The 19,104-nt window shown below is 44.3% G+C and overlaps 1 protein-coding gene across 5 annotated transcripts in view; it reads right to left on the reverse strand.

Annotated features, from left to right (window-relative positions):
- Positions 1–4,948: 4,948 nt before the first annotated feature.
- Positions 4,949–19,104, reverse strand: part of mtmr4 (myotubularin related protein 4) — a 38,362-nt gene continuing 24,206 nt past the window's right edge. For 4 of the 5 annotated variants that reach the window (XM_031856999.1, XM_031857000.1, XM_031857001.1 and 1 more), the window contains 16 exons: positions 18,317–18,346; positions 17,622–17,704; positions 15,960–16,126; positions 15,739–15,835; positions 14,000–14,113; positions 13,676–13,875; positions 12,924–13,052; positions 11,314–11,425; positions 10,629–10,824; positions 10,239–10,424; positions 9,718–9,888; positions 9,236–9,390; positions 7,588–9,040; positions 7,338–7,448; positions 7,059–7,147; positions 4,949–6,721 (listed from right to left, as the gene is read on the reverse strand). In XM_031856999.1, the coding sequence (XP_031712859.1) occupies positions 6,544–6,721; positions 7,059–7,147; positions 7,338–7,448; positions 7,588–9,040; positions 9,236–9,390; positions 9,718–9,888; positions 10,239–10,424; positions 10,629–10,824; positions 11,314–11,425; positions 12,924–13,052; positions 13,676–13,875; positions 14,000–14,113; positions 15,739–15,835; positions 15,960–16,126; positions 17,622–17,704; positions 18,317–18,346 (3,471 nt within the window). In that variant the 3' untranslated portion in view covers positions 4,949–6,543. The remainder of the gene's footprint in view (positions 6,722–7,058; positions 7,148–7,337; positions 7,449–7,587; positions 9,041–9,235; positions 9,391–9,717; positions 9,889–10,238; positions 10,425–10,628; positions 10,825–11,313; positions 11,426–12,923; positions 13,053–13,675; positions 13,876–13,999; positions 14,114–15,738; positions 15,836–15,959; positions 16,127–17,621; positions 17,705–18,316; positions 18,347–19,104) is intronic. The other variant, XM_031856998.1, reaches the window with a different exon arrangement.

The raw sequence follows: 19,104 nt of genomic DNA on the forward strand, positions 1-19,104 counted from the left end.
TGGGGAGGTAGGCATGGCACTGATGGGAATCTGATGGAGTTAATCATCTATGCGGGGCAGCTCGTTGCTCCACAGGTAACTCAAGGTGGCCCTCAGAGGATTAACTGTGAGGAAATGCACTCTAAGAAGGGATGTGTTCAAAATGACACAATACGTGTTGAATTTCAACACTAGAGTGTGCTCAGGGACAACTCATGTTGTGTTAATTTCAACACAGCAAACGTGTAACATTTCTACACAACAGCTGTTACATGGCTTAATAACATATAAATGTGTTATTTTTACACATTATGTGTAAATCATGTGTAACACAGATAAACACATACAAGTGTTATTTCTGCACGTTGTGTGTCACCAATGTGTAATGGAAGTACCAGGTGACTGTAATGAATATTTTTCTTTCGATAATAATGAAAAGCAAGGATACAATCATGAGCCTTTATTTAATCTTTCATTTAAAATTGTCAACTTTTTAAAATACTTTTTTTCAAACAAAACAGGCTTTACATGCATTTGTAATACAACATATACAAGTCAAAAAATTCCTTAAATGTTATCACTGAACATGGCAGTATCAGAACCACACCTACAAAACCTTGTACCTCGGATTGAGATAGAGCTCGTCATTGCTAAAACTTGACATAATATCAAGAGGTCGAACATCTGCAACATTGTCCAAATTTATCATTTCAAAATCTTTAGTTTGTTGCACAACATATGCATAGAAATGCTCATCAAAGCACTGAACTTCAAGCACTCTAATAAGAAAGAGTAACTTCTCCTCCTGGGGTAGGACATGAATTATCTGACCAAATAAGTGCTCCCCGTGATACTGTGTTTTTAGTGGCAGCACAGATCCAGTCCTGTATGTCTGGCCATTTACAGTCAGTGAATGTGTAACATAAATGATGCTACCAATTGTGAAATCTTTGTGCATGGCTGACTTAAGTCCCTCGAGTATAAGATCAGAACCAATGTTCACAGGGTAGGCATTGCCGACATATTTTTTACAAAAAGGGTCCCCAAGCTTGAAATTCTACATTTGTTGAACCTGATGTTTATAGGCGAGTGTTTTGGCAATATTTTTGAAATTGCATACCACATGTGCTTGCCTCTTTAAGGGATTATGCTTTGCCTCAAATCTCATACACCACAAATGAGAGAGGTCCAAACATACACAGCATTCTTGGATAGTGTACCATAAAATGGTGCTTAGGAATTAGATTCCGTTCAAACAGCTTCTTGTAAAGTGTACGGTGATCTATGATGAGCTGCTTAGGAAACACAGCAAGCCCAACACTGACAACAGCTGCAAAAATAATGCTACGGATTTCCCTCAACAAAATGAACAGATGCCAAAACTTGTCTTTCCGATCAATGAAATCCCCCACTAAAGAGGGTAAAACTTGCAAGAGACTCCACATTTGGGAGGCAGTTTGTTTGACAGAATTTTCTGAGGATCTCAAATTGATGACACTTGGTTTGTTTTTCTCATTCATGTAACCATAGTCAAAACCAGCAATCCTGTGATTAAGTTGCTCCAACGTGAAAAGCTTTTTTCGTCATAAATGAAGTGACACAACAATAACTTTACCTCCAAAGGAGCCACACCCTCAAGTACATCATGCATTATGTCCACACATGTATTTTCTGTTACATGAAAATATTGCAGACTGTTCAAACATGAATTCCCTTTTACACCAGTTGAGCTTGGATCACTGACCCGAACATGTTGCTCATAGTTCTCTCTGGTCCTTTTTTACAACATGGTCTTCATCAAACACTGACTGTACTTCCTCCTTGTCAATCACACAAAACGGACTAAATTTGTGTGCAGAAAAGCTTTCTACATAGCCGCACAGTGTATGCACTGCCAAATGATCTGCTGTCACGATACAAAGAGTTCCTAACAGCTTTCCAATTTGTCCATTAACTTCTACTTCTATACCAGAGTTTTCAAGGACTCTGATGTCCTCAAGAAGTGGCTCTAGTATCGTACCAATCCCATACGTCTCTAGATGAATATTATTATTGGACTGAACCTTCATCTCTTACTTCCCCTTGTTCCTTTACATTTAAGGTTAGAATAGTCCTTGTATTTCACACCGTCGGTACAGTACTTGATATGTCCCGAGTCAGCTTGTTCCGGATCTTTATTGAAGCTATATGACATCTACAGTAGCACGCTTTGCAAAGGAACATTATTAGAGAAGTATTAGCAACAAAATGTATGAAGTGTGTATTGGATAAATAACATTTATGTATTAATATACAATGTTACTTGGAGATGGTGGGTTTAACAGCTAATCTATTATAATGCATCTTATAACCAACTGGCCTTGAGATAAAAGTAGTGCAGTAAAAAGTCTAAATATTTCCCTCTGAAGTTTAGTGGGGTAGAAGTGTCAAAAGACATTAAATAGAAATACTCAAGTACCTCAGATTGTACTGGGGAAAGCACTTCAGCAAATGTACTTAGTTACTTTTAATACACATTTGAAATTCCAAAACATATTTGGTATCTAATGAGAAAATGTGGGATCAACACCAAAATACAGTTCTGTGGTGTGTAATGACTGATCCACTGCAGTGGGGTTTAATGACTCAAACAGTGAGACTGAGCAGTAAACAGTTTATCTCTCACACACACACACACACACACACACACACACACACACACACACACACACACACACACACACACACACACACACACACCCCTTCACCTGAGATCTTTAAAAAGGTTTATTTTCACGCCCAATTCACCCTATTCAGAAAACCCGTCGAGTCAGTGCAACACTTTGCAAAGACATCTCATCAACTCTTTCTACTGAAAAGTTCGGTAAGTACAGTGAGGCACACTGGGAGACTCTCCTCTTATTAGCTTGTGTTGCTCTTCTTTGGACATGAGCCTGAGGAAAATGGACATGATGGTCTTGGATTAATTTTGTGTGTGTGTGGTAATAAAACATGTAACGCATAACAATGTAAGCTTCCCTTTTTTCAGGAAAGGAAATTGATTCATATGTTGGAGGAACTTTACCGGAGAAACAAAACCCATGATTGTGAAATCATGCAAAGGTGTCTTGACTTGCTCTGCTGAAGGTCTCCTTGCAGTCCAACACCCACGTGCAGCCTTGCATTACCTTTGATAGTAAAGCTCCATCTAGTGGACACATGGAGGGAAAGCACTGCTGTTGTTTTTCTTTAATGCAGTGCTGGGAGAGGTTTTCACATCCTTAAACTACAGTTGACACAATGTAAGCAGCATCTTAATGTTTTAACTGGTAGAGGTGGAGCTTACTTTAACTACCTGATATACTTTTGGGTCATTTATTCACTGAAAAGCAGAGCATCACATTTGAAATGCTCATTACCATCAATACTACTAATCAGTACAGAGTAAACTGTAAAAACTAAGTGTCTCACATATCCAATAGGGAGGAACTTAAAAATATTTTTAGAGGGGCTTCAAGAAATCCTTTACATACGGAGGAACCCCCAACAACTTCTGACCACCACAGTGGGCTCCAGCAAGCACGTTTGTTCAGCTCGCAGCTTCTGGAGGAACCCTTTTTATTTGAGCGAGTCCTCGAGCACATTAGAGGGTTCCTAGCAGAACCGAGTGCATGACCTACCAACAGGTCCTTTTGAGGTGATTTTCTGAAGGGCAAAATGAATCAGACAGACTGTTATGCAGCAGATTGTCAAGATATTTAGCCTATTTCTCAAATTGTATCGCATTATGAATATGTAGACACTGGGCTACCAGGTTATGTCTTGGCAGCGAGTGACAGGGCCCTTTTCACATGTCAGACAACTTCCACGCTGACTTGAAGCTGGTTATGTTTACTTGTGCTAGTGGAGTTCACCCATCCAGCTGGATGACATACGACTTGTAGACAGATTACGGTTTACGACAGGTTCCGAACTTGATAAAAGCTATACGAAGCTCAATGAACCTAGAGCAGCCTAGAGCAGCCATGCAGAAGATATCTAGTCTCGTTTGTGTGTGGAAAAACGTTGTCTACTACTCCCTGGAACATCATACCATGGTTGGAAAGTATTGATACATGTACAGTATAGGACAGTATATGATCAGCATCAGCTGTGGCCTTTTCTTCAATTTCTAAGGTCAGTCATTTAATGGAATACTCTTCATAGCACAAGTTCTGGAAGAGCGCGGTGTTAGTTCTATGTGGGAGTTTTGAGTTGTTAGCTAGTTTAGTACTTTTACACTCGTCTAGGCTCATTAATGGTGCAGCCTTTGAGTTGGTTATAACAGTCAAAAAAGTAATACTATTGTATGTTGACAGACGTGATGAAAAGTCAAAGTATATTATGTTAAAAAGTCAGTACAGCAAGTCAAAATAAGTCAAAACAAAATCCTAGTTTAGTCATTGTATAGTATACAGTATGTTGAAAAAAGTCACAGCATAGTTTGCCAACAATATTTTATAAACGGATTATGTTTCATTCTGAAAAGTAACTAGTGACTCTAGCTGTCAGGTAGTACAGTGAAAAGTTTAAAGTGTAAATCATTTAGACGGATTTGTTTTCATTGATTCGACTACTTGAGCACAAAGTTTGGTATGTTAGTTTTAATTTGAGGTTTTGCAGTCACACAGATTCCTCTCACTTTCCCCTCACACACCCAACTCATTGGTGTTTTGTCTCTTTTGTTTGTTATTCTTTGTTTTGTTCTTTCAGTCATACTCACTTTCTATCATATACCAGGGCATTCACAATGTGTTTGCATTCACAGTGTGTTTGGGCCTCTTAACAATTGGTTGTCCTGGATTATTATGATTTTTCAGCCTTATCACCTGATTTACTGGCAATGACATTTTGGTCTCATCACTTCGGACACAAAGTGCACACTACATAAACCCTTTGAATACCATTCCCAGAGCGCTGTAAAAAAAATAAGCATGATAGACAACAGATCCACGATATAATCTTTTATTTTAACCCATGGGATTTAACTTTTACAGTGCATTTCTTTACAACAATTATTCATTAAGTGACATGTTTTAGCCCCCACTACGGATCAGAAAACTGCGTGTTATATTTCTGAGTTCCTCTTAAAGATTTTGACTTCATGGACACTGTGTGAAAAAATCCCAAATATTAGACAATGGAAAAATCACACAGGTTAACTAACTCAGTGACATCCCATCAACCATTAAAACGGTTAGCCTCATTATCAAACTGAACCATCTGTTAATCTTTAGTTGTCTCAATTAAGCTGCTATCCATCTATCTGTACCATTACAACATAGAGATAGGTGGCCAATTAGAAACCTGCTGCCATCCAGAGGAAGAAAAAAAAAAAAAAAGGCTTTAAAATGAGACGGAACGTAATATGGCACTATTGTCTCAAAGAACAACCAGGAGACACAAACATCTTTTTAAAAGCGGACTGTGGCCAAACTCCCCTAAACAGAAGAAGAAACTCCGAGCACTTTGTCCAGTCTTCACCGCCAGTTAATCTGAGTAGGAGTCAGTCAGATGGACATCAAGCTTCATGTGGACACCAAGCCATTCATTCACACGTCACAGAATACAGTACCATCAGATGTAATATTCTCACAGTAGAAGTAGATATTACAGAAATCTGCTTTGCCCAATGATGTCGTGTTCTCTTCCTCTTTGCACACTTCCCACAAAACAAACGCACACTGCATCTGTCGGTCCACACGCATCCCTCAGAGCGTCGAATGCCACGACATGGCTATACTGGAGAAAAGCATTGATAAAGACGGAACCACGTTGACTGTGCATATACATAATTTTGAAAACACATTGCAGCAATGAACACATATACGACCCACCAAATGCACGAGAACATAAACTCGATCCAGTTATCCATTTACATATTACATTCAGGCTCCAAGAAAACGATGCAATGACTAAGTAAACAGCAGATTTCTCCCTTTTGCTCAAGTTTGGTCTCAAATTCCCTCAAAAACACGACAGCTAGTAGTGCACAAAATAAGAATACAAAATTAGACTTTTAAATACTGTAGCAGCAATTTTTTTTTCTTTTAAAGTTGAAAGCCTCCAGTAGTACAGGTAAAGGCTTTGGAGTCCCCGACACGTGGAAGGGTGATAGATTGTCCTCTGAAGTACGAGACAGTGTCTATAAGGAGGGTGCAGGTGTTTGGTACTAAAGGTGCGTGACTCTAATGGGGTGGACAGGTTGGAGATGTGTCTCGGACCGGGCACCGCTAGAGGACGGAGCTGTGTGGAGGCCACTCGACGCCTCAGTGCTCCAGGCTGAAAGTGTCTTCCAACAGGAGGTTTTGTTCTAAAAAGGAAAACCTCCCCCGCTGACACACCTCCATCTCACACCTTTTCCTCCTCTCCGCCTTTCAGACAGACCGTCTTCACAGAGCATCTCTGCTCCCAAATAGAGCCTCCCAAAGAGCAAGAATTTCCTGCAGCCCCTGCAGTCAAAACCACAGCAGGTTGGGGTTACAACGGGGCGCTCAGCTAAACGAGCAGGACAGAGCCGAGGCGGGCCATGCTACGCAACACTTCTCAGCTGGAGGCTGTGGTGATGGCCTTCTTGAGCTGCTGGCTGCGGATCTCGCGGGTGCGGGCCTCGAGGAGCAGGTCGTGGCAGGTGTTGCAGACCAACACCGCGTCATACAGCTGCTGGTCTGGGATGGGCAGCTTCAGGTGACAACAGTCTTTACAGAACACATTGCCACAGTTCCTGAAGATGAAGACCACAAAGGAAGTTAGTAATATAAGACGCCTGGGTTTCAAACTAAATACTTGCTGCAGCAAAACATTAATGCTTAAAATATAGCTTCTTCCAAAAAAACACTTTCTAACCATAAGCGGCACAAGAAATAACCTTTGATGAGGGTAATTCTGTGTAAACTGTTAATTAATCCGCGGTTCACATGTGTGCCAAACCGTGGGGGGGGGGATCCGTACGGATCGACAAACCGTTACACCACTAATGTAGAAACACACACATCTTTACATTTTCTTAATTTGAGATTCTTTGTGTTCATATATGCAAGTAAACTACAGTGAAGCCCCACCTGCAGTGATGACGCCTCTTGGCTATCCAGAACTCACAGTCACAGTTGAAGCAATGGGAGGCCATGTGGTCAGGCACCCACCTCGTGACCTACACACACACACACACACACACACACACACACACACACACACACACACACACACACACACACACACCTCTATCAGAACAGTACTGTAAAAGGAGATGCTCCCAGCCATGCAGGTGAGGGGAAAGAAGGAAGGTGTGAAGGGTTGAGATAGAAATGATTTTAGGCATTGAAGCACTAAAGCACACGGACCTCTGTGTCCTTGGGTTCCACTCGATCCCAGCTGCCCTCAGAAAGACGGTCCTCACTGTGGGTCGACAGAGAATCCTCCTCGTTACTGTTGTCCGACTCTCGCAGACAGGTCTGAGAACAGAGAGAAGACGAGCTCAAGTGACAGACAGTAATGTGAGAAGAGACAAGTAAACATCTGCAAACGCTGCAGAAAGGAGCTTCTAGCACTGGACAGTCTGTCGTTATTGTCATCACTGAAAAAGCTACTCACGATGTCGTCCTCATAGTCGATGTCGGGCTCTGAGGGAGGCGTACTGTACTGTTTACTCTCCAGCCTCATCTGCAGCTGTCGCACCTGCTGCCTCAGCACCTCCACCTCCTGCTTGTAGCCGGCCTCGATCTGCCGCAGTCTCTGCTGCACGGCATCCATGGGCACCGGAAGCCCGTCGTCATCGAGGTACGCTGGGGTCTGGGGCGGGGGAGGGGAGCTGGAAGCGGAGGGCGAGGAGTACGAGGCGGGCAGGAGCTGATGACCCGCCAGGGAGTAGCTGTTGAGGGCAGCGGCAGCAGACCCACACAGACCGGTGTAGCCTGCACTCCTGGCAGCAGACAGCCATCCAGCCTGCAGAGGGCTGCTGGGATAACAGAGAGCCTCTCTACGGTAGCACTGGGACCCGATGGCGAAGCCCTGGGAGCGGAGCAGCTTACTGGCAAGCCGACGGCTCTGGTAAGTGTTGTGCTGCAGGGCCCGGCTGGCGCCATAGTGACTGGCACTGCTGCAGGCAGACTGTACCAGACCCTGGACGCTCTCCCAGTGGGAGCCGAGCAAGGACAGGTCTGTGAACTGGCTCTGGGGGATCAGGTGGCGAGGCGCTACCTGGTTACAGTCTACAGGAGCTACTGCAACCGTCAACACACGCTCTTTTGCTTTCCCTACGTCTGTGCTCATGTCCCCTTTCTCCTTCTGGGGTTGAACCAGGGCCTGTGACTTAGGCTTCTCCTCCTCATTCAAATTATTCTCGGTGAGGTCCTGGCTCACTGTGGGTGGCAGGGCAGGGGGAAACTCTCCCTCACCTGTGAGAGTCTCTGTGGAGTCCTCCATGGGAAGGAGTGGTGTTTGCTGCTTCAGATCCAGCAGGTCTGCAGGTTCTGGGAGGCCGTCAGCGTGGCCGTTAAGCAGCGAGGTGGGTGCTGCAGGCTCGGTGCCCTTGCAGGGGAGAGGTAAGCAGGGCTCTGACCTGTGAGTGGGTGACGTGGTGCTTTCAGCAGTCCTACGGGGGCTCTCAGCCTCCAGCGGGGGTGGAGGGAGTGGAGAGTTAGTGATCTGAGGCAAAGCCTGTTGAAGGACAGGAGTGGGGAAGGGAGTGTGAGCGAGTGGGACGTCCTCACTGAGAAGGACCGGGGAGAGGGGTAGAGAGGGCAGGGGCTGTGTGGTGAGACAGGGCTCCTCAACTGTGTCTTCACAGCCCTCTGCATCCGGGACAACCTCTGGGGTCTTGGTAGGACTCGGATGCAGAGGTTCCCCCTCACTGCTGTCCAGTCCAGCGTCAGGTTCGACCTCAAAGACGTGCGCAGAGGTTCCTTCCATGGCTGGGGAGGACTCGGGGGCAGAGCGACCCTCCTGGCAGTGCTTATTGAGATTTGGGTCGCTGGAAGTGCGTGTCAGGGGCATCCCGTTCTCAAACGCTGATAGCAGGTTGTCCATGGAGCGGGTCTTGGGAAGTCTGGAAGTCAGAAAATAGATGAAGGGTTTATTTTTTCCACAGGCGCAGAAATGGCAATGATGCAATTCTCTGTGTGGGACTGTAGAGGGCAGTCTGGCTCTCTGTAACATGAGGGATATCTGAATTAATTTCTATCTGAGGCCAGTGAGTACAGATACTGTGTAACCGATCCGATTTTGCATCAAACCAACACACCTGTCCAGGGACCGGGAGGTGAGTTCATCTCCTGTGACACTCGGGGGGAGGTAGAGCTCCATAGAATCGTCCACAGCGGTGCAGGGGGACGAGGTGGGCAGGTAGACAGCTGTCCACAGCTGTAACGCTCGTGTGTGGCACACTGGCTGCAGCACCTGTCAGACAAACAAGTGACGGGGACAATCCCAGAAGGTCAACATACAGTAATGATGGTGCCCGTTACTTTCATAGTCCTGTTCTACCACTGCTGTGGGTGGAGAACTATGACCATTTCTATGCTTTTCTTAGAAATCATTCACAGAGGATTATGGCGGGTATGATCAAACTAGAAGTGAGTTCTATTAAAAATACAGTTTGAGAATGAAAGTGAAAATTCAGTCATACTATGCATTAATCATCAATACCACTGTTCTTTGTTTCTACAAATGAATAATAGTCTAAAAGTAATAGTGTAATAACATTGTAAGGACAGTGGTAGGTACCATATCATGACTGGGGATGTAGAGGAAGTTCTGGAAGTTCTTGTTTCCGTTGCGAAGCAGAGACCACACCGAGCAGGTACGTTTGTAGATGTTCCTCATCTCCCTCTCGCGAGCATTGTTGCACAGGAAGGTCCCGTAAAGACACGAGTACGTGTGCTGCACCAACTTGACCTGGACACACGTGGAGCATGAAGTCAGACCTTTCACAACGGCAATGATTTACATTCCTTAAGGTTTGATCGTGATCTGTCAATTCAGTGCAACAGCTGATTGTCGTGAAACACGATTAGCTTGTTACAAAATTAGGGTGTTGGTTCGCACTTCTTATTGGCTGCAACTCGAGGCAATGGCTCAAGGATTATAATGGAATGCAAAAAACTGATTCATAATATACAAGTTCATGTATTACATGTATTGTGTCTTTAAAGATGGGTTCATGTTCTCACACATTGACATTTATTGGTGAAATAGTCACAAAATGAAGATGTACACAGTCCATGTAGTGTTGTGCGACCACCCACCAGGAAGGCCTCGTTGAACTCAAAGAGGCAGGGGAACTGTTTGAGCAGCTGGTGAACACAGTCCAGCCACTGCAGGAAGACGGGACACTGCTCGCTGACATCGTCGGCGTTCTCCTGGTGGCCACAGCGGTCCCCAAACTTATGACCGTAGTCCAGCCATTCGGTCTCCACAAGCACCTGGAAGCCCTGTGGACGACACGGCAGTCAGTACTGAAGGTGATGATATTACAGTGCAACATACACTATACTTAAGACTCCAGTGATTTAGCAATGTAATCCAATAACATTGTCGGACACTTAAAAGAGACATCTCCTGGTTTATTCCACAAGTTCTTCGTCTAAAATCCAACTGCATGAAACATTTTGGGGCCAAAGCGTGCAGACTCTCACCTCTAATGTCCTGTAGTAGGGGTCGAGCAGGACCTTGGAGAGGGCTACAATTTGTGGTGTGCGGTCCCACCCGTCCGAACAATGCACCAGGACAGGACGGCCGTCCCTCTCCACCGCAGAACACACCAGAGTGGCTGCCTTCAGCATGACGGACAGGTGCTGCAGCCAACGGGTGCTCTCAAGTGCCGAAAGCCAGCTGGAAACACCAGAGGTGACCGATTAGATAAGTACAAATCGATATAGAGCCTGTCCCAACTGACGTGATCTGGAGCCTAGATAGTGTATACATATACATCAGCTATGGTAACCCAGGGTTAGGTTACTCTGGGTTGTTAGGCTGATGGGGTTAGCAGGAGGATACCTTTGACCTATATCTACGGAGGCCTCCCTACATCAGAATAACATCAAGTCTTAAAATAACCTGGTGTGACATCATAGCAGCTGGGTTAACCTATGTGCTGTACATACAACCACACATAAACACAAACAGTCAGCGATGCTAAAAGACGGAAATGCTTTATACACGTATCCACTGTCAGTGTGTACAGACAGACAGCTGGCACCCCCGCAGGAGTGGGACTGGATGGTGGCAGCGTTCCCATTTCTGTGTGGTGTTGCCTTACTGTGAGGTGAAGCATTAGGGGGGGGGGGGACTCTGAGATGAAGGTCAAACAGATCGACTTACTTTCCTGGATCCGGGATCTGACTGCAGACGGTCCTCAGAGCCTGGAAGCTGTTCCTGATGGCGTGGATGTTGGCCATCCCCATGAACATCACCTCGCAATTGGGGTAGTACTCTAAAAACAAACAAACCACAACTCTGATGAGGACATAAACAAGGCTTGGTGTTAGCATAATGTGTTCAGATGATGGTGCTTTTATTATCTCACTTAAATGTGACATTGGTGTTTTTTAGCAGTGAGTCACTGGTGGCAGCAATCACTTGCTTTCTGGAGATCATATGTCAAACATTCGCATTAAGTTTGGCACCGTGCACAGCGAGGCTACTGTTTACAATCCAGGACCGAGCAGCACTTTCTTAAATAGACGCGAGATCAGAAGCAGCACAGACCAACTTTACCTACTCATACTTTGAGATTTTGCAGGCAGCTTCTTCTTCATTAAACTTTGGCCTCTAAATAGATTGACCTCTATAACAAAGATCCAGAGGCATTGTAGGACTGCCAGGAGTTGGAATGCTTTTAGGTGCCACACACTTTTGATGGCAAAAAAACAACAAAAAACTGCATGTACTGGTGCAGTGCCTGTTGAAAAGATGCCTGCTCAGAACGGGCTGAATGCCTTGCCTGTGGCTTTGCTGCTTGCAGCTTTCTCGAGAATCACTCACAAACTGTGAAACTCAACACTTCACTTCCTTGGGTCCTGAGCAATACCATTTCCAAAACACACCCAACTCACGGTCAGAAACACCGGACTTTACCGTTATACAAGGTAGGCAACCTGGGCCCCCAACTTAAATGCCCTCAAACTGATATAGTTTGCGTTTAGATATAAAAAGTTAATGATGTTACTATTCTGACTCTTGCCTTGAAAAACCATACAAAGGGCCCCCAGATAACTTTAAAATATGCAACTCAGCTGTATACCTTAATACTTAGTAAACATTGTACTACTACTACTACTACATTTACCCACTGCTACTATCATTATTAGTAGCAGTAGTCGTGTTGCTAGTGTCGATAACATTACTGCTTTTGTTATCATTGTTATTCTATAATATCCACTTCTGCTATTATTAGTAGTCTTAATGTTTCCATCATTATTCTGCTTACTACTCTCATATGAATAATTCAGTCACATGCATTGAATGTGTTGTAACTCTGTTATGTTGTTCATTCTGTACACATGACATCTATCACACGTCTGTCCATCCTGATAGAGGATCCTCCTCTGTTGCTCCCTGAGGTGTCTTACTTTTCTCCCCCTGTTAAAGGGTTTTTTGGGAGAGTTGTTCTTGTACCGATGTGAGGGTCCCGGGACAGAGGATGTCGCATGTGTACAGATTGTAACGAAGTAAACATTTGAATGCAGGACTTTTTGTGTGCGGACTTATGGTTTTACTATTTAAAGTCAATAGTTTTACTTATGATTTTAATTTCTTCTTCCACTACTGCCAATACCCACATTCACAGTTGGAGAAAGAGTGAAAAGTAAATCAAGACAGGGTTTGCCTCGGGAACCAAATCACTAAATCGGGCCCTGAAAACACATTCAGGCAAAAGATTCATTCAATTGTTTACGACATTTCTCGAATGTTTGGTCGCACTAACTAACCTTCACATTCGCAGCCTCCGCCCTTGGCTCGGTTGGCCACTGCAGCGGTGTACGAGCGAGCGTCCAGAATCAGCAGCTTCTGTGGCACAGTGTTTTCATCGCAGCCAGAGCCGCCCGTCAGAGACGAGTCTGGAGATACAGGCGGGAGGACAGAGACGTGACTTTTACGAGTGGAAAAGCGTTTATGTGAATCAAACTCCCGGGGAGAGGAAGAGAGAGAGAAAGTATTAAACCAGAGAGCTGCCAGGGGGCATAATCAACAGAAACGGACCATTTGTAACCTCCTGAACATCAATATCTCCACCTGATGGCACAACCACAGTGTTGCTATAGATACCGATCACAAGTCAAGAAACTCCTTTCAATAGCTTCCACGGAGAGAGACGAGCATTCACTCTGAGGATGCAGCTAAACTCCTCCCTGCACTCGGTGCTGTGCTGCCACTCCCCTTACAGCCTGTTGTGCATCCAGTCATGATGTGACAAACCTGTCAAGTCACTCTATGAGATGATGTCGAAGATGTCTTTGAAAAATAACCACAGTCAAATGTATTGCTTGGCACTTACGTTTAGCATCGTTATCTGTCGTTAGTCCACTTTGTAAGTAAGGGAAATGAATGACACATTATGTTCTTCGTTCTGAGTCACAAGGACATTTTCGCATTATCAGCCTGTATTTGAATGTGGTCTTGAAAGCTTAAGCGCTCTAACGGTGCATGCATGACTCTGCAAGCATAAATCAAACTGCTTTACCAAAATCACTATCGGAGGAGTCGGGAGCTTCCCCACGCTGTCGACAGCCTTGTGCTCCACAGGTACCCTTGGCTCCGGTGTCCATCTGACACGCCTTGGCGATGGATGTCACCAAGTACTCGTCATCGGTGTTCCTCCAGCCCCACCAGCTGATCTCGGGCTGGCTGCATCGGGAGATCACTGCCCCGTTCTTCTGGTGCCTGGAGGTCAAGGTTATAGAGTCAGTAAACAAGTTAAAAGTACATATCGCAAAGGAAAGCTCTGTTGTGCATATTTGTGAAAACATGTGATGGCGTGTATATGACTGTGGGTCAGTAAAGCCACCTGTAGACCACCACAGGGATCCTCTTCCAGGATCTGAAGGAAGCCACACTCTCCAGCTCCTTGTCTGTGATCCATATTGGAACCAGAAGCTTCTGTGGGTAGCTGGCGCACAGCCTGTAGACAAGAAGGACAAGACTCAATATCATAAAGGGGAAATGCAGTCGATACTGCTGCACACATTAAACAGCCAGGCTCAGTGAAGAGAAGCAACAACTCCCCAAACCAAGACACAATAGTGACATTGAGCCATTTCTCAGGGTCACTACATCAAGAACTCTCAGCTCCGACAGAGAACAAATCACAAAGTGAGACTGCCTGACTCCATCCATCTCTGGTCTACTCATCCTCTCATGATACTTTCTTCATCGAATATTCACCTGCTGACTGTCTACGGAGGGAAGAGACAGTGTGTGTGTGTGTGTGTGTGTGTGTGTGTGTGAGTGAGAGAGAGTGAGAGATACTGTGCTGAGTCATGGGCCTCAGCAGGCTGCGGGTTGTTTAATTAGCCAGTTGTCCTGTGTCTTTCTCCCTCAGCAGGACGTGCTCTCTTTCTCCCTCCGAGCAGACCGACCTCTTGTTTTTTTAGGAGCGTTTATTTGCCCAGACAGCAAAGGAGACAGAAGAGTTTGATACACAGGAACACACACGGTATACCGCATTACTTCTGCTTGAGTGAGTGCTACAATGTCATTTACGTGTGTGTGTGTGTGTGTGTGTGTTGTTAAAGACTGGACTTGGCGAGAGGGCTACTGGCCTGAGAGGTCAGACAAAGGCGAGCCAGTATACACAATGACCCGAGTTGTTGAAGGCCTTGAAAAAGGAATAGTCCACTGCAACTCTATTGAGTATTGAATAATCAGCACAAGCATGTCAATTGTATCAAAATGTCCATAGAAACTGTTGATCCGCCTCCATAACGGTCGTTTCACTAATAAATTGCTGAATAAGCTATTTCCAGTGCTTTTAGCATTCTAATGGATTGTTTGGAACACACTCAATATATATACACACAAGTTGCAAAGAAGTGGATTACACTGCAGAAGTGGTTGGAGTTTCTTGACACTTTTTTTAAAATCATGACTGTGTGTAGCCATTGGGACCTAATATTGATAATGCAGCATTAAGGGATGTCAATACCAATGAATACTTATGTACTCTGTCGTACTTCAATTTAAGGGAAAATCGTGCGTTAAATTTTGCAACTACATTGCCCATAATGCTTTGGCATGGAAACAAGAAGTCTAACTGCCATGGAGCCAGTTGCATTGTTTCCCACACATATTTGTTGAGAAACGGCCACCATTAAATGTTTGATTCTCAGACCAGTTATAAGATGATTTTTCTCCATTTCATGGATTTAAGAACATTCTATTCTCGATAGACATTGGAGACAAAGAACCTCTGTGAAAGTCACACAAAATCAAACAATGACGTGATGACTAAGAGTATAATAACATAATAATAATAATAAGTGTACTCTTGTAATTTAAGGGCTGTTACACAGTGCTGAGATGTATCCACAGGCTGTTCCTCATCTATTCAGGTTGGACATATTGTAGTTACCGTGTCCTCATTGCAGTCCTACTCTCTGTCAGAGCTCTCAAAAAGCTCTTTGAAACACTGTCACTCACCATCCACTCTGTAAACGACCATCACGACTCTTTACAGTGACAGTATTGTACAGCTATCTGCAGTGACAGAGGGGCCAGTCTATTTATGGTAAAGCATCGGTTACATACTTGAAATTGCAGTTTATGTCCGACACTCTCCAGACGTTCTGCGTGTCGAAGCCCATCCTCTTGACCTCCATTTCCATTCTCTGACGCACGTGATCACCTGCACACGCAGAGAGAGCATGGAGGGAGGACATTATTTTAGGAATATCAACATTTTTCACAAAATAAGAAATCCCAGTTCAGAAATCTAAGATCAGTAGTGATTGTTGTGACTAGGTGCTGACCTGGGCGACAGAGATGAATGTGCTGGTCTTCGTCGTCAGCGTTGCCTCCCAGACACCAGGCATGATAGGCCAGAGCGAACAGGTTCTCCAGCCGGGACGGGTGAGCTTTGGCCCGGTTCAGACGCTTGACCCACTCCTGGCATTGCTTGAACGTTGCAAAGTGGCATCTGTGGACCACCAAACATGAAGATTAGAACGATGAGTGAAATCCAACTACTAAATATCTTGTTACAACTTCATGAGGACTGAGAAGAAAAACAGGAAAAACTAATTTGTTCAGATGTTCAGTTGTATTCCAGCCTTGAAACAAGAGTAACAACGTGGCTGCCAAATGATGAGGAACCATTGATGGCACATCTGCTGCGGAGCATTTAAAGGCTTCCCTCATTTTGAACGTCACAGATGTCCATGAACACAAGAGCATTTCCAGCAATGCTGGTGTTGTTTCCATCTTATGAGTCCGAGTGCCAGTTATCATGGCAAAATGCTCCTGGAGACCTCTACTGCAGTGCGATCTACAACAGCCATGGTGGCGAGTACTTTGCCAGATGTTTATATTTCTGTCCGTCTGTCTGGACAGATTTTGACACTGCAATAGCGTCGCAGCCATGCACGATACGGTCACGTTAAGTTTGAAGGAATATATTTTACTTTATTTTTTCTATTTGGTAGTTGCTTCTGGAGCTGGGTATAACATGTTTTCACTACACATTGTACGAGTGTGTATGAGATACTTTAATATTGATTGGATTTTGACACAATACGTAAGAGCAACAGACTAGATCATTACTTTCTGCTTTCAAACCCATGTTTCGGTGATATATTGACATGAGAATATCAAAAACAATATTTTAAAAACGGGGTAGACCTTATGATTACTTTCATTACTCTTCAATAATTGTTACCATTCATTATTATGTTAGTGTATAAAATGTGAGAAAACACTGAACGCTTTGCTATCACAACTTCCCAGAGCACAAGACAACATGCTGCTCGCCCAGCGGTGTGATGTTTTTTCATGATAAATGACAAACTACAAAAAAACGCTCTTGATTACATTTCATATTAATTAACCGACTAATTGTTTCATCACTCTTGCTCATACAAATACTGACATCAGACTGGTTTGACATGCAGTCTGTCATGATAACACTGACGCAAACCAAAGGAGACATCATAAACAGAAAGTAGAAGAAAAAACAAACGTCTCTCCGAACTTTAAAACATTATTAATGATAACTTTGTTATTGTGGCAACACATGAGCATCAGAAGACTGCATTTCCTCCCTCTACCTACATTTACATAAGCAGGGAAAACCCTTTTTAACTGAGGACACAAGACATGATCTCCATAATCACTTTAAGATCATTAGGTCATTTAGGAGGACAGGATGGAGGAGCTAGAACAGCACTAGAAATATATTAACATCACGTTATTACTACTGTAAGCCTGTAACCTTTCATTTTACAGCTGGGAATATTGATTAGCAGCTAAGCGTGGTCGTGTGTATAAAGTGTCTCCTCACGGCCACACAAGCTATTGTATTATTCATTAAAATGCATACCAGACCACTGTACTGTATTCACTCATGTTAATAACAGCATCAATCTACCTGCAGGGTTAATCGGACATGTTTAACGTGAGGGAGCTGCTCTCCTTACCTGACAACTTTGGAGTCTTTGCAGATGATGTGCAGCTGGAACATATCTCTGCTCTCCACGCTATCTATGAGCCTGAGAGGCACCTGTAGGGGGAGACAGAGTGCACATGTGATCAGCCTGATGGCCAGCTGTCAGAGCAGACAGCACATCTGCAAAGAGGTCGCCACCCTCTGGTCTAGTACGTCCAAAATCCAGGTTAGAGTACACATAGCACGGCTTTATGAGCTCGCTGTGGAGAAGAAGGCGTCTGAAGTGTTTTAACTTTGCCTCTAGACCTCGGTGTTAATACCAAACAGCTATAAACTTGTGGTCTGCAGGATATTTTATTCTGCTTTCTAAATTGTTATATATTTTCATGTGAACTGAGGCGTTAACGAAGTCGCTGCCAAGAGTTACAAAATCACCCACGCAACTTCACTTTTTGTCAAAGCTTTATGCAACAGCCATTTCTGCATCGTGTATGAATGAGTAAATCCTATTTCATGTCTTATAGTAAAACAAAAATGGTTCTGAAGGTCAGCCAACACACTGCACCACAATAATAGTTTCTCCTTTCAGAGACAACAATGAATCCAGTGTTGCCACTAAGTTGAGTGTAAATTACAATCCGTCCTCAGCGCACTAATTGTTTAAAATGAATGATTTAAGCTGTCTAGACAGTGGCAGAGGGTGGTGTTTCATCATACGGTACTCACAGATATCTCACTGTCCACACCTGGGTAGGTCTAAAACACAGTGACACCATGGAGTACACACAGAGAGGGAGAGGGAGGGGGGAGGGGGGAGGGGGGAGGGAGGGAAGACACAAGACAGGAGGAAATGGAAAAACTATTAAACCAAAACCATTCAGGAGACAAAAGGAAATGAAGAGTTAAAAGGAAAGAAAACATCAAAGAGGTTGAAAAAAAAAAAAAATGAAAGATTCCTAAGTGTGCTACTTGCAGCACATGACAGACAAATGGAAATCATGGAGAGAAAGACAAACATGGACGGGAGCAAAGGGCATGAAAACAGCTTAGAAGTGAGATGCGATGAGAGGGCTTGTTGGCATTCATACAGGGTTCATCTGTGCTGCTGGGGTCAAGGCAGGAGTCTGATAAGGACCGTTAGGCTAGGGACGTTTCACCTCAGTGTGTTAATGAGACTCCTCTGATAAAGTAAGTCAAGGTAAAGAGGCACCCTGAACATCCTGCTGATCTGGCCTCACCTCCTCCTCCTCGTTTTAAATCCCCGTCATTCTTTCCATAAGCTGAATTCTTCTGGAAAAGATGACAGGTTTGGGAAGGAGGAGGAATTTTGCTGCCAGCGAATGCAAACAATTGGCCCGTTTGTGTTTGAGCAAGGTCTGACGTCAGCAGGAGCGAGCCAGTGGACATCAGTGCCAGTGGGGGGGGCGGACCTTTGGAGCCTAGACTGTAGATCAGGGGGCCCGCCACTCCTGTGGTACATGTCTGGTGCAAACAACTTCATGCCAACTACGCTG

The sequence above is a fragment of the Anarrhichthys ocellatus genome, unplaced genomic scaffold, assembly GCF_004355925.1.
Source record: "Anarrhichthys ocellatus isolate YVR2014 unplaced genomic scaffold, GSC_Weel_1.0 scaffold18, whole genome shotgun sequence".
Lineage (NCBI taxonomy): Eukaryota > Metazoa > Chordata > Actinopteri > Perciformes > Anarhichadidae > Anarrhichthys > Anarrhichthys ocellatus.